Genomic DNA, 14,936 nt, shown 5'->3' with positions numbered 1-14,936 from the left:
TGTTGCAAGCGTGGAGGACAGGGCTGGAGGCATTGCAGAAGGGGGGAGGTCGGTTCTTCGGGAACTGACCTCAGAGCACAGGCTCCAAGGTCGGTTCCCAGATAACACGATATCCTATGGCTGTCCAGCTGCTGTCTAGCAGCCTTAGGATTGCTCCCCAAGAGTTCCTCCAGTGAATAGACCTTGCCCCTTTTCCATTGTAATTTTGCATAGATAATGATAATGGCCACAAACCAGAGGACAATGCAGCTGATTCTGTACGTCCAGCAGGAGATTTGATTATTCTCCCTTTGAACCGCAGTTTGACAATGCCGTGTGGCAAATAACCTATGACTAATTCCAAGTGCAGTTTAGGTTGTGGTACTGGGGTTGCTGTTCAGTATGAAAAATTGCATATCCTGGGATATACATGCAAATTTCTGAATATAGATAAAAGCTCTGTCTTGATTGTGGTTTATGTCCACAGAAGGAACCAATATCATACAGTATGATCTATGGACTAGAGTTTAGTAGTACAGGAAAATTTGCTAAGTATTGCACAATAATACTTGTTAAGTATTGTGCAAGTTATTTCCATAATTGTGAAACTCATGTGTGTATGTTTTTAATCCTTGTACAGCAAGTAGCAATCTTAAGCACCTTAGAAATATACATCTTAGAACTGGAGCAGAAAATGACCCTACAGATCATATAACCCAGTTATAGGCTTTAATGCAGTATATTTTATACCTGAAAAATCCCTGGCAGGTGCATGTCTAGTACTTTGAAATCCTGAAGGAAGCAGTTTATAGATGTTCCCTAGACAGCATTTTTCATTGCTTAACTGCTCATACACTTAAAACATTTCTATGATAGACTGGGGTATGGTATGTCATGGCTGTGTATAACTTCCTTAGTTGAAAAATGCTCACATTTTGCATACACAACCCAGAAATTAGTTAACATGAAATGCTTGAATTGAAACTGATTTTTATCTAATTCAGCCTTCTCCAGTGTGGTACACTCCAGATATTTTTGAACTAGAAGTCCCAGCATTCCTGTCCTCTGGCCATGCTGGCTCAGGCTGACGAGAGTTGATGTCCTAAACATCTGGAGGACATCAGGTTGGAGAAGGCTAATCTAGTTAAAACTGATAGTTATTAAGTGCACCCGAGGGCTTGCACATTCTCAGGTGCGATTTTCTTCCTTTGAACAGTAGACCACCATTCCTCTGTTTCAAAAGTGGTTTGCTGTGCAGCATGGAGGCTGATATTTGAAAGTCAAAGGCTCCCTTGATTCATGGAATTGGGTGTATTGTTCTTTGAATCCTGACCACATTATTTAAATAGGCCTGTATCTAAGCATTCTGTTTTAGCTGATAGTGAATTGCGTTCTTTTGCTACTAGAGCTTTTTTAAATCACACATTGAGAAAATAAAGTATCATTTGCTGCATGGGGCATTCAACCAAGAGTGCATTTTCAGACTGTGTGTGTGTGTGGTGGTGGTGGTGGTGGTGGGGTGGGGTTTAAAATGTAATGCATTCCTTCAGAATTTTACCCTGATATGGAACTATAACTGTGAGAGCATAATTAAATTGAAAGTAGATGTGTTCATCTCATGCTATTTAAATATAGGTACATGTACTTGTGTTGTTAATTTATTACTTTTGAAAGTCTGAATAATTCTGGTCTTGGAAATAGTTACTAAACTGAACCATCCTTTAGTTAAAATTAGCTAATCTTGATACACACCAGTTTCCCTCCTAATCTTTTTGAAGAGAAAATGGAAGCGGGTTTAGGCAATAACATCTCTGAAATCTGAGTAATGAACTCTAAAGCTGTTCGTGACATTCCTGAAAATGATGCGATCCCCAAAATATAAAAATACAGGACTGTTCTGATTTAGCTATTTCAGAAGTGTTCAATCTCTTTTACCTATCCATCATTTTTGTAGCTCAGTTTACTGTACCATGTAGCCCCAGTGGCAGTTTCATCTTATATTTTATTAATATAAATCTAGTTGTAGGACTCCTGGTCTTACTACTTTTCTTTCTGTCCTTTAATAATAGAGAGCATCTGGTTTCATTCATTTTATTTCTATGTGTGCTATAGAAATATATAAACTCTTAACTGCCCAGAACTGATTAGTGCAGATTATTTCCTACAAAAGATACACTTATAGCAATAAGATAACTTCTAAGGTGACATTATTGAGTGTGTTAATTTGAGGGTTTAACAATGAGGGGTAAAATTATTTGTGCTTTTAAGAAACAAAAGAAGTATTCTATGTTTTGTGATACATGACACCCTGTCTGTACCATCACGATATTAAGTGCTGTGACAGGGTTGCTCACTTTGGTGCAGGGATTGCCTTTTGGTTATTTCTACACCCTTTCTCCCCCTCCCCCCCAATTCTAAGCATTCACAAAGAAAGACGTAACCAGAAATATTTGGGTGGCAGTCATGAAAATATGTGTGAAATCTTCAAATAATTGAATGGTGGAAGCATTTTCAAGAAATGCTAGTGAGGAACCCAACCTTGTATATAATGCTGAGATTTCATTATGAGACCTGGACAACAGAGCACAATTTCCAAAGCCTTAAAAATATTTTACAAAATGGTGCAGCTTGTTTGAGCACGTAATGGATCAGGAGAGAATCTATTATGATCAAACTCAAACTACATCTGCAAAGTAGCATTGACACTCATGCAACCAGAATCCACACTACAGTTACCAAGGTGGAGGTACTACATTTTCTGTGTTCAAAATAAAGAATTTTGCATGCTTGACAAGTGCAATATCCCCACAACAAAAGCAATACCTGAGAAATGTGTGTGACTGCCATATAAGTGGGAAACAAATGCACACTGATTTCTAAAAGCATTGATTGTGTATAGGCCCTTAGAATTTGCAGAGATCTGCTGGATCAATCCCTTCATTCCTCCTTTTATCGTCATCAGCTACTCTCTCTTTATTTGCTTTATTGTCAACATTTTTCTTCATTCTCAGATATCTTTTCTCATCATTGAAACCTGGTTTGAAGGACTTCAGAGTAAGGGTTACATGTGTTTTTACATTATAAAGATTTTTTGAACAAAACAGGCTCATAGTATTGCATGATTTTGCAGGACAATTAAATCATTGATTTAAATCAAGTTTCCTGTTGACACTTTCTATGTTTCTTAAATAATGGTCCAAATCTGACATCTAAACCATATTAATTTACAACTAAATACAGTATTAATTACACTGCTGTTTCATTCTTAAAACCAGGCCTTGCATCTTTTTCTTCTCTTCTTTGCACAATTTACATTTTGCACATTTCCCTTTTTTACCTGTAGAGGGAATGTCTTTAAAATATTCTCATATAGGGTTGGTTTTATGACCAGCTGTCATAACAGTTTGTGAGGTTAAGCATATGAATATAGGAACCTACCATTTTCTTCTTTCTGGTGTTGTTCCTTTCTGCTTCACTCTGCCTTGGTGCAGCCCCACCTACCCCCCCAAAACAAAGTAGAAAACAAGAATGAAATGCCCATTTCTAATAGGATGAAGCAAGATCAGATAGTTACTGGGCAAACTAGAGCAGTTTATTTTCATGAGGTGAAAATGAAATTCCTATAGTAGGTAGACTATAAATATCCATATTTGAGAAATGATCAAATTGGTTCTTCATTTACAAACACTTCATTAACTAAATGTATCTGGAAGAAGATCTTAATTCAGTTTAGAGATTAACTGAATGGCTAACATCCTTACATTCACATTATTGAATATTAACCAAGTTATTCTTAAAGGGAAACTTAGTATTTATGTATTTTTTTTAAAAAAATCAATTTAAATTTTAAAAATAATGTTTTTAAAGAAAAATCATGTTTTCAGATTAAGCACTAAAGTTTACTGTTACTTGTAGGGTACCTTTCTCTATATGCTGCTGCTAAAGATGAGACTAAACTAAAATTCTAGCTCATCCAGGTGTACTTCCTAGGTAGGCTTGGGCAAGCTGCTTTTGCATCTGTTCCCCACCCACAAATGGGAATAAAAGGGGCCTGTCCTGGGGTAGTTGTTCAGCTGAATGATTCAATAACATTTTGTTACCTTTTTTGAGCCTCAAGAATAGTGTAATATAATGGATATCATTATTACCATTAAGGATAGAATATGAATCTCTCATTGTTTGCCTTCCCTGTCTTTTGCTCTAGGAAATACTTCAGATGTTGCCATAATTCTGTGGTGTAATCTTTTTTGCCTTGTTCCTGTGTTGCCTTAATAAGAAGTTGTGATGGCATAAATACTCCTGCTCAAGTCCTGCTCAAGAATACTTGAATCTCCTGATTTAAATTTCTCCATTATAGGGAGAAGTACAAATCTGTTGTTATGCACAACATGCCACTATGAGTTGTGCTGGGGATTGCTGAATATAGTTCTAAATTTGTATTTAGAAAGACCCAGATGTTTAAAGCTAAACTGTGCACTTGATTTCCTTATTCTCATCATTCCTAAAATAAAACACCACTCAGAGTTATATGCATTTGTTTTGGAAATCAAATTAAATATTCTCTTTTTATATGCTGGTACTTTAGGAGTTTGATCCTGAAGAGTTCTACCATCTGCTAGAAGCTGCTGAAGGCCATGCCAAGGAAGGGGAAGGAATTAAATGTGACATCCCTCGTTATATTATCTGCCAGCTGGGCCTTACCAGGGATCCCCTGGAGGGTGAGAATTTGCACTTTGTATTCTTAGGTCTATATAGAGCACAAGTAGGCTAAGTAACGCAACTTATCCTTGTTATTTATTATGTTACTGAGGATTAATTTGCACATTATGACATTTAATGGGTGCATCTTTTAATGTATGAGAGTGAAATGGTCTTTTAAAAACAGGTCTAAACAGGTAGTGTGCACGTGTTGTTATTTTTAAAGGATGCATGTGATACACACTGTGGGTGAGATCCAAAGTTGCACAGAGCAGAACTCTGCAAACTGGATGATCCCATAGGCAAGAGAGGAGGAGATTTTTGCTAATTGCCCCTCCCCTCTGCAGCACCCCCCATGCCCCTGAAAATATGCTCTGTGTGGTTGGGGGTCACTCCAGAACAGTGTGTGAGATGGCCCTAGGGGCTGCTGGGGGAAAGAGGAATTGGTGAAAATGGCTGTCTTGCCTTTTTCCTTTAATGGGAGGCTCCAGAGCCTTTCCATTTGCAGAGAGTCAACTCCAGATCCAACCCGTTAACTTCATGTGTGAAGTGGTCTTTGATTTTCCATCTATATTGTAGATTCTACAGCATTCAGTGCTCTGAAACATCTAGTTAAACAGTGACTTTTCTGATGTACAGTTTGCTGTAAGCAATTTCAGGACAATGTTGACAGCAGTAAAATAGCTTTTTATCCTTGTTTATTCTAAATTACTACATTAAAACAAAATACAGATGCTGCAATTTAATTTGTCTGGGGCCATTCAAAACTGTGGGAAAACCCCCACAGGTTTTGGTAAGCAAGCATGCTTTTTCCATAGGCAGGAGGCAAGGCACACTGGATTTATGTTGGAGATTATACAGACTAATCATTACAGTCCTGTAGAATAACTGACATTTTACATTATTGCCTATGGATTTTTCTGACATTTCATACATGCCAATTTATGAAAACCACACACACACACACGTGTGTACACACACACACACACACACACATGTACATATACACCTGCCTCTGTAAGAAACAGCTGTTGACAAGTTTTTCACTTTCTTGCATAGCCTTCAGAGTCTGGTATATTTTACAATATGGTCCAGTTGTGATATTTCTATACTTGTGATATGAGGGGAAAAATAACACTTTTCTGTCAGCCCCTAAACAGTTACAAGGCTAACATTTATACAAACATTCTGCAGTTAAGTATTAAAGCACTGACTAGTACCCATTCAGTTTATATTCTTATTTGTAAAAATGTAAATTAATTCCTGCATCAAGTACCTTGGGGTGTGCATGTATGTAAAAGAGAGAGACAGAGACAGGGTATGTGTTTTAAAAATGGAACCATGTCTAATTTTTGCAGTCTGCCATGTATTGAAATATAGTTTTTAACACTTAAGATGGGGTGTTAGATTGGGGTGATAAAACCCTGAATTGTACTGGATAAAACCATTCCCAACTCTGCATAGAGTGTGGCAATAATAATAATTTGGTATGTAACAAACTATCTTCACAATAATCTAAAACTTGTTATACAGGGCCCCTTCACACTTTTCCCCAAAGGGGACCGTTTTAACACTATAACACCCCCATTTATTTGCAAGATGTAAAAAGAAAATCCTAATGAAGAAATGCAGATACCTCTTATATGTACTGCAAAATGACCTTCCTCATGCTAAGGAGATTAATTTGTACACTCACAGGATATTGCAGGATATTTTTAAGTGCACTGACCATTGACAGCAGTGCATTTTTGGTTAAAGACACATGCTATCAAAAATCTTGTGAGCCACCATCTTCTTCCATCCCTTAGCTTCTCATATTGGTCTCATACAAAAACTCTTCCATCCTCTTGAGTATGGAGAACTGTGTAATTTAGGGAAAGGTTGCAAGTGGGTGAAGGAATCAGGTAGATTATTCTGTGAGGACTAAAGGTTGCATACTACTACATCCTTAGAGAGTGCATTTCTGTTTTTTTCAGAAATGGCCCAGTTGAATAGCTATGATAGCCCAGATACTCCAGAGACGGATGATTCTGCTGAGGGCAAGGTACTGAATTTAAGGGATCTGTTTTAGACTAATTTCAAAACTGTAATAAAACAATTCCATTTTAACATGGTATTAATAAAGTATAAATTGTGCATGAATATAATAATTTTTCCCAATGAAAAATACCAGAATGGTCTAACTATGACATTTTAAGCTAATATAAATAGACTTAAATCAAGTAAATTATTAAAAATGTTTAAAAGATAAATAGGGAAGTACATTTATTTTACATTTGGATGTTTTGGTTGACCAGCCAGTTTGAGCTGTGCTAGAGAGAGAGAGAGACGTAGCCTAGTTGCAACCTGAAATTTAGAAAAGTGACTCTTTCTCTCCTCCCAGGGTGTATGTGCATGCGTACTATACTTCAACCAGAAACAGGGAGAATTTTTCCAGGTTCTCTGTGGAAAATATCAGTAAAGAGCAACAAAAATATTTTTTAACTCAGATAAAAATGTTAGAATATTGTTGAAGAATAGAGATTTTAGAAGCACAAAGCACTTCCAAAACAGAATTGGTTATGGTGATTGATGTCCCATTTAAATATCTTTAAAAGATTAACATTAAAAGGAAAGTGAAAGGTATTTCTGTTGTTGTTCAGAGCCGGGGAGCCACTGTGCAAGTCAAGAAAACTCCATCTGAAGAGGAATTTGAAACTATTAAGCTGATCAGCAATGGGGCATATGGGTAAGGATATATTAGACTATGTTTAGCCATTTAAACAAAAAGTCATTTGCAACCTAACAAAGAGCCAAATAAAGACAATGGGCAGTAGATCTGTGGTTGGATCTCTCAATGTTTGTTTGTTTTTAATTTAAATCAGCTGCTGGAGGACATATGTGTACCAGATTTTAATTGGAAGTATGTGCTGTTTTCCCATTCTAAATCGCCCTCCTCCCTTAAAGTTGCTGTTAGCCCTGCATTGGAAAAAAATGCAGGTCTCTCCCAGGTGGACGGTATAATGCTTATTGAGCTCCTGGTCCACTAAAAGCCCCCCCCCCCCATGCTTTTACATTGAAACACATGTTAGAGGTTCTTAACATTAGGGAGGGGCGTACCTCAGTGGTAGAGTGCATAGTTTGCATACAGAAGTCCCAGTTTCCATCCCCATCATCTCCAGATATGGCTCGGAAAGAATCCTGCCTGAAACTCTGGAGAGCTGCTGCCAGTCAGTGTTGACAGTACTGGGCTAAATGGACCAGTGATCTCACTTGGTATAGGACAGCTTCATGTGTTTCAGCCCAAAGGTTAGAAGAATTTAGATCTTTCAAACTGTTCCTTGATTAAGCATTAACAGCTGATCACTAATATTACATTTTAATGTTAATCCCAAACTCATCATACATTTGCATTTTTAAGATCCTTTATCAGGCATGAATAATAGTAAAGAATAGTACGTGTATGCTTGTTTTAGCCAAACCTTCAAGGTTGGTGTACAAAAATACCTGCTTCCTTAGAACCCATTTATCAGATATCATTGCATGCCATGAAATATTCTCAGTATGTACTCATCCATCCTGCTGCCTATATTCTGTGGTGTACTGAATAAAATGGGAAAAAACATAGAAGTAATTTTGAACATTGAATTAGAAAAACCATGTACAACAGTTTTATTAGATAATATTTTGAAAGATTTAATGTGTATTTACATTAAGAGTTAATATATATTTACATTACATCATATTTATATTTCATGTATATTTGCATCTCTTTATAAAGGGCTGGAGATTAATTGGTCAATTACTCTTGTTATACTTTGTTATACTGTTGTATCTTTCCAGCTGCTTGTCTCATATGCCATATAGAATATTTCACAACAGTCTCTTTCAAAGAAAAGGAAATTGGCCAGATGATTCAAAGGAAAGTATATGGAAAATGTTGATATTAGTGCACAGGCAGCTAATGATATTGGAAAAAAAATACAGTGAAAAGAATACTTGACTACAGAAGACATACCTCACTTTTTCCCCCTATTTCCACTGTAATGTGTGAACAGGAACATGTCACTTTCATCCATGATGACTTTGAGTCCGAATGAAATCTGATCCATATACTTTGTTGTTGTTCAGTCGTTCAGTCGTGTCCGACTCTTCGTGACCCCATGGACCATAGCACGCCAGGCCTTCCTGTCCTGCACTCTCTCCCGGAGTGTGCTCAAGTTCATATTCATTGCATCGGTGATGCTATCTAGCCATCTCATCCTCTGCCGTCCCCTTCTCCTTTTGCCTTCAGTCTTTCCCAGCATCAGGGTCTTTTCCAGAGAGTTTTCTCTTCGCATTAGGTGGCCAAAATATATGAGCTTCAGCTTCAGTATCTGTCCTTCCAATGAGCACTCAGGGTTGATTTCCTTTAGGATGGACTGATTTGACCTCCTTGCAGTCCAGGGGACTCGTCAGAGTCTTCTCCAGCACCACAGTTCGAAAGCATCAATTCTTCGGCGCTCAGCCTTCCTTATAGTCCAGCTCTCATAGCCATACATTTCTACTGGGAAAACCATAGGTTTGATTAGACGGACCTTTGTCCGCAAGGTGATGTCTCTGCTTCTTACTATGCTGTCTAGGTTTGCCATAGCTTTCCTCCCAAGGAGCAAGCGTCTTTTAATTTCATGGCTACAGTCACCGTCTGCGGTGATCTTGGAGCCCAAGAAAGTAAAATCTGTCACTGCTTCCATTTCTTCCCCTTCTATATGCCAGGAAGTGATAGGGCCAGGTGCCATGATCTTAGTTTTTTTTTTAATGTTGAGTTTCAAACCAGCTTTTGCACTCTCCTCTTTCACCCTCAACAAGAGGTTCTTTAGATCCTCTTCGCTTTCTGCCATTAGGGTGGTATCGTCTGCATATCGGAGGTTGTTGATAATTCTCCCAGCAATCTTAATTCCGACCTGTGATTCATCCAACCCGGCGTTTCTCATGATGTACTCTGCATATAAATTAAATAAGGAGGGCGACAATATGCAGCCTTGTCGTACTCCTTTCCCAATTTTGAACCACTCGGTTGTTCCATGTCTGGTTCTTACTGTTGCTTCTTGACCCTCGTACAGGTTTCTCAGGAGACAGGTAAGGTGGTCTGGTACTCCCATCACTTTAAGAATTTGCAACAGTTTGTTGTGATCCACACAATCAAAGGCTTTAGCGTAGTCAATGAAGCAGAAATAGACGTTTTTCTGGAATTCTCTTGCTTTCTCCATGATGCAGCGAATGTTGGCGATTTGATCTCTAGTTCCTCTGCCTCTTCGAAACCCAGCTTGTACTTCCGGTAGTTCTCGGTTCGCATACTGCTGAAGCCTAGCTTGTAGGATTTTGAGCATCACCTTGCTGGCATGTGAAATGAGCACAATTGTGCGGTAGTTTGAACACTCTTTGGCATTGCCCTTCTTTGGAACTGGAATGTAAACTGACCTTTTCCAGTCTTACGGCCATTGTTGAGTGTTCCAAATGTGTTGGCATATTGAATGCAGCACTTTCACAGCATCATCTTTTAGGATTTTAAGTAGCTCAGCTGGAATACTGTCATCTCCGCTAGCTTTCTTGTTAGTAACGCTTCCTAAGGCCCACTTGACTTCACTCTCTAGGATGTCCGGCTCAAGTTCAGTGACCGCACTATCATGGCTATCAGGGACATTCAGATCTTTCCTGTATAGTTCTTCTGTGCATTCTTTCCACCTCCTCTTAATCTCATCTGCATCTGTTAGGTCCCTGCCTTCTTTGTCCTTTATCATGCCCGTCTTTGCACAAAACGTTCCCTTGAGATCTCCGATTTTCTTGAAGAGATCTCTAGTCTTTCCCATTCTGTTGTTTTCCTCGATTGCTTTGCATTGTTCATTTAAGAAGGCCTTCTTGTCTCTCCTTTCTATTCTCTGGAACTCTGCATTCAGTTGGATATATCTTCCCCTTTCTCCGTTGCTTTTCACTTCCCTTCTTTCCTCAGCTACTTGTAAAGCCGCATCAGACAGCCACTTGGCTTTCTTGCATTTCTTTTTCTTTGGGATGGATTTCGTTGCTGCCTCCTGAACAATGTTACGGACCTCCGTCCATAGTTCCTCAGGCACTCTGTCTATCAGGTCTAATCCCTGAAATCTATTCCTCACCTCCACTGTATATTCATAAGGGATACGATTTAGGTCATACCTGAATGGTTTAGTGGTTTTCCCTACGTTCTTCAATTTAAGCCGAAATTTTGCAACAAGAAGCTCATGATCTGAGCCACAGTCAGCTCCAGGTCTTGTTTTGACTGACTGTATAGAGCTTCTCCATCTTTGGCTGCAAAGTACATAATCAATCTGATTTCGATATTGACCATCTGGTGATGTCCATGTGTAGAGTCGTCTCTTGTGCTGTTGGAAAAGAGTGTTTGCTATGATCAGCGTGTTCTCTTGGCAAAACTCTATTAGCTTTTGTCCTGCTTCATTTTGTACACCAAGGCCATGCCTGCCTGTTATCCCAGTGATTTCTTGACTTCCTACTTTAGCATTCCAATCCCCTATGTTGAAGAGGACATCTTTTTTTGGTGTTAGTTCTAGAAGGTGTTGTAGGTCTTCATAGAACCGATCAACCTCAGCTTCTTCGGCCTCAGTGGTTGGGGCATAGACTTGAATTACTGTGATGTTGAATGGTTTGCCTTGGATTCATACTGAGATCATTCTATCATTTTTGAGATTGTACCCCAGTACTGCTTTTCCCACCCTTTTGTTGACTATGAGTGCTACTCCATTTCTTCTAAGGGATTCTTGCCCACAATAGTAGATATGATGGTCACCTGAATTAAATTCGCCCATGCCTGTCCATTTTAGTTCACTGATTCCCAAAATGTTGATGTTCAATCTTGCCATCTCATGTTTGACCACCTCCAGCTTACCTTGATTCATTGATCTGACATTCCAGGTTCCTAAACAATATTGTTCTTTACAGCATCAGATTTTCTTTTCACCACCAGACACATCCACAGCTGAGTGTCCTTTCGGCTTTGGCCCAGCCACTTCACTCTTTCTGGCACTACTTGGAAATTCCCTCTGCTCTTCCCCAGTAGTATATTGGACACCTTCCGGCCTGAGGGGCTCATCTTCCGGCGTCATCTCTTTTAGCCTTGTGCTACGTTCCATGGGGTTTTCTTGGCAAGAATACTGGAGTGGGTTGCCATTTCCTTCTCCAGTGGACCACATTTTGTCAGAACTCTCCACCATGACCTGTCCATCTTGGGTGGCCCTGCACGGCATAGGTTATGGCTTCACTGAGTTATGCAAGCCCCTTCGCCACAACAAGGCAGTGATCCATGAAGGGGAAATATACTTTACATCACATCCATATACTTTACATCACAGTAGAAGCAGGCAAAGAAGGATGTATTATTCATTGTGTTTAATTCTTTACTTTTTGGTAGCTTTATGAACTGGTCAAATTTCAGAGAAACTCCTGGAGTTCAGTACTCCTAGAAAATATGCTCATGCCATTTCTAACATAGCACAATTTTCTTGTGTTGTCTCAGCGCAGTGTTCTTAGTGCGCCATAGGACTACACGCCAGCGCTTTGCAATGAAGAAGATCAATAAGCAGAATCTCATTTTGAGGAACCAGATTCAGCAAGCTTTTGTGGAGAGAGACATCCTAACCTTTGCAGAAAATCCCTTTGTTGTCAGCATGTTCTGCTCCTTTGAAACCAAGCGGCACCTGTGCATGGTCATGGAGTATGTGGAAGGTATTGTTTCACCACCACAGGATTTACCTAGTCATAATACTGATATTGCACATTGATCAAAATGGGTTCCATTATGAAAAGAGGTAGAAAACATTGATTTCCGATCCTTTAGGACCGTAGGGTACCCTCCAGTATTCTCTTAAACCTAGGATTTGCCCTGTTCTTGAAGATGGTATGACAAATGCACATTATCCCACAAAGATTTCGACTGGGGGTGGGGGTGGACAGATGGTCCTGTTCATCATGGGATAGTTGGCTATATTTGCTGTAGAAGCTATAGGTACTGGTATCTGACTGAGGTTTATGTGGAAAGGACAAGCAGTTGGAGAATATTTACAGAGAAGTGAATCCAGTAATACAGGGTGTTTCAAAATGATGGACCCAATTTCAAAGTAGGATATTTCACAATGGCAACATGTTACAATTACAGCAAAAGTTACAAACAGTTTAATGAGTTATCAAGTTTTACTAACAATTTTATAAATGCTCTATGTGCCCTCCACCTGCTGTACGGACAATATCGAGACGATAGTTGAATTCGTCCCAAATGCCTCTCAGAGTGTCTTCTTCCACTGAAGTCACCGCTGCCGTGATTCTGTTTTTGAGGTCATCCAGATTAGTCGCTAGTGTTGGCACAAAAACATGTTCTTTGATGTATCCCCACAAGAAAAAGTCTCAGGGTGTAATGTCTGGAGATCTTGGGGGCCATGAGTCTAGCGCCAAGTCTTGGGGTCCCGTGCGGCCTATCCAATGTTGAGGCAGTGTGTCATTTAGAAAACGTCGAACCTGCAGGTGCCAATGTGGCGGTGCTCCGTCTTGCTGAAAAATGAAGTCATTGGAATCTTCATTAAGTTGTGGAAAGAGCCAGTTCTGCAGCATTTCGAGATACGTTTGCCCCGTACCTGTGTTTCCCTCGAAAAAGAAAGGCCCATAAACCTTTTTTTGAGAAACGGCACAAAACACATTCACTTTCGGGGAATTACTGTCATTCTCTATCGTTTCGTGTGGATTCCGTAATCCCCATATGCACACATTGTGACAGTTAACTGTACCACTTAGATGAAACATTGCTTCATCACTAAAAATCAAATGCAGTAAGAAGCTGTCGTCCTCCATGTTCTGTAACATTGCATCACTAAATTCTACACGCTTTCCTTTGTCACCTGCACGAAGAGCCTGTACCAATTGCAACTGGTATGGCCTCATGATTAAACGTCGCCTTAACACACGCCAGACAGTCGTATGAGAGATTGCAAGTTCTCGGCTGGCATGATGAGTGGACTTGTGCGGGCTACGCTGAAAACTCTCTTGAATTCTTCTCACGTTTTCCTCTGAAGTGCATGGCCGCTCTGTGCTCTTCCCCTTACATAAGCAGCCTGTTTCCTCAAACTGTCGGTACCAACGACGAAAGCTCTTTGGCATTGGTGGATCAATGCCAAAATGCCGTTGAAACGCACGCTGCACCGCAGTTGCGGATTCAGTCTTGCTGAACTGCAGAACGCAAAACGCCTTGTGTTGCGGGGTTGCCATCTTGTGAATGACTGAGGCTAGGGGCTGTTTGTGCACTGAGAGAGGCATCTAGCGGTAATTATTTGAAACTCTATGCCCCATCCTTTCAAGTGGTAAGAGTTTCATTCATGGGCGGTTCGTGGTTGCAGAGATACAGCGATTTCAAATCGGGTCCATCTTTTTGAAACACCCTGTATACTCCTGCACTATATTCTCCTGCACAGGGAAATAGCTATGGATTTCAAAGGCAGTGAATGACGATAGTACTATCCAGACAAGACTGAAGTGTAATGGTGGTTGGGAAATACTGTGACTGGATCGTCGGGGTGGGGTGGAGATAGTGAGAGTTCTAGTTGAATATCAGTGACCAACCTCTATTTATTTCTCAGGCTTACAGCCTTGTAGTGCTTCTGGAATTCCAGATTGTCCAGTGTTCAGGAGCTTTTTTTTTAACTACATTTGGTTTGAGAGCTGCAGCTCTTTTTATCAGATGCCAACTCGACAAGTCCCATTACTATCCAGAAGCTTCAGATAGTGCAGAGTGTGGGCTCCCATCTCTTCATAGATGGGCCAGGGATGATGGAAGTTGTAGTTCAGCACATCTGGAGGGCATCCGGATGGGGAAGGCTGGGGTGGATCAAGATCCTGATTTGCAGAGTTCTCTGTGGTTTGAACACAACATGGCCACCTCCCCCCACCCTTGTGTACTACCTCAGTCTACATCATGGACCAAAATTTTCCTCTTCTGGTTGCCCTTTGTGTGCCAAGCGAGGATAGGAAAGCTACAGCAGACTATCATTTGCTGCCCCTTAACTGTAGAGCTCCCTACCATGGGAGACTTGCTAAAGCCTGAGCAGTTTTTTAAAAGCAGAGCAAGATATTTGTTATTTTTTACGGCAACGAACACAGCTATACCTAGTAAGCATGGCTATTGTGACTGTAATGCTGTGAAGCTGTATCATTTCATGGGCACTTGTTAGTTAGGGTATCACTAGTGCTGAGTAATGCAGATCAACCCC

At 40.0% G+C, this 14,936-nt stretch overlaps 1 protein-coding gene and 1 pseudogene across 2 annotated transcripts in view; one reads left to right on the top strand and one right to left on the bottom strand.

Moving 5' to 3' along the window:
* Window positions 1–14,936, top strand: part of MAST2 (microtubule associated serine/threonine kinase 2) — a 249,236-nt gene that overhangs the window by 201,256 nt on the left and 33,044 nt on the right. For both annotated transcript variants that reach the window (XM_084852639.1, XM_084852640.1), the window contains 4 exons: window positions 4,565–4,697; window positions 6,654–6,721; window positions 7,320–7,405; window positions 12,200–12,408. In XM_084852639.1, the coding sequence (XP_084708765.1) occupies window positions 4,565–4,697; window positions 6,654–6,721; window positions 7,320–7,405; window positions 12,200–12,408 (496 nt within the window). The remainder of the gene's footprint in view (window positions 1–4,564; window positions 4,698–6,653; window positions 6,722–7,319; window positions 7,406–12,199; window positions 12,409–14,936) is intronic.
* LOC146348234 (uncharacterized) lies at window positions 12,886–13,938 on the bottom strand (annotated as a pseudogene).

This window comes from Heloderma suspectum, chromosome 4 (genome assembly GCF_057233095.1).
Source record: "Heloderma suspectum isolate Gila_16-S chromosome 4, 16-S_ref, whole genome shotgun sequence".
NCBI lineage: Eukaryota > Metazoa > Chordata > Lepidosauria > Squamata > Helodermatidae > Heloderma > Heloderma suspectum.
Note: the sequence above shows the minus strand (reverse complement) of the source record. Positions and strands in the feature narration are given on the sequence as shown.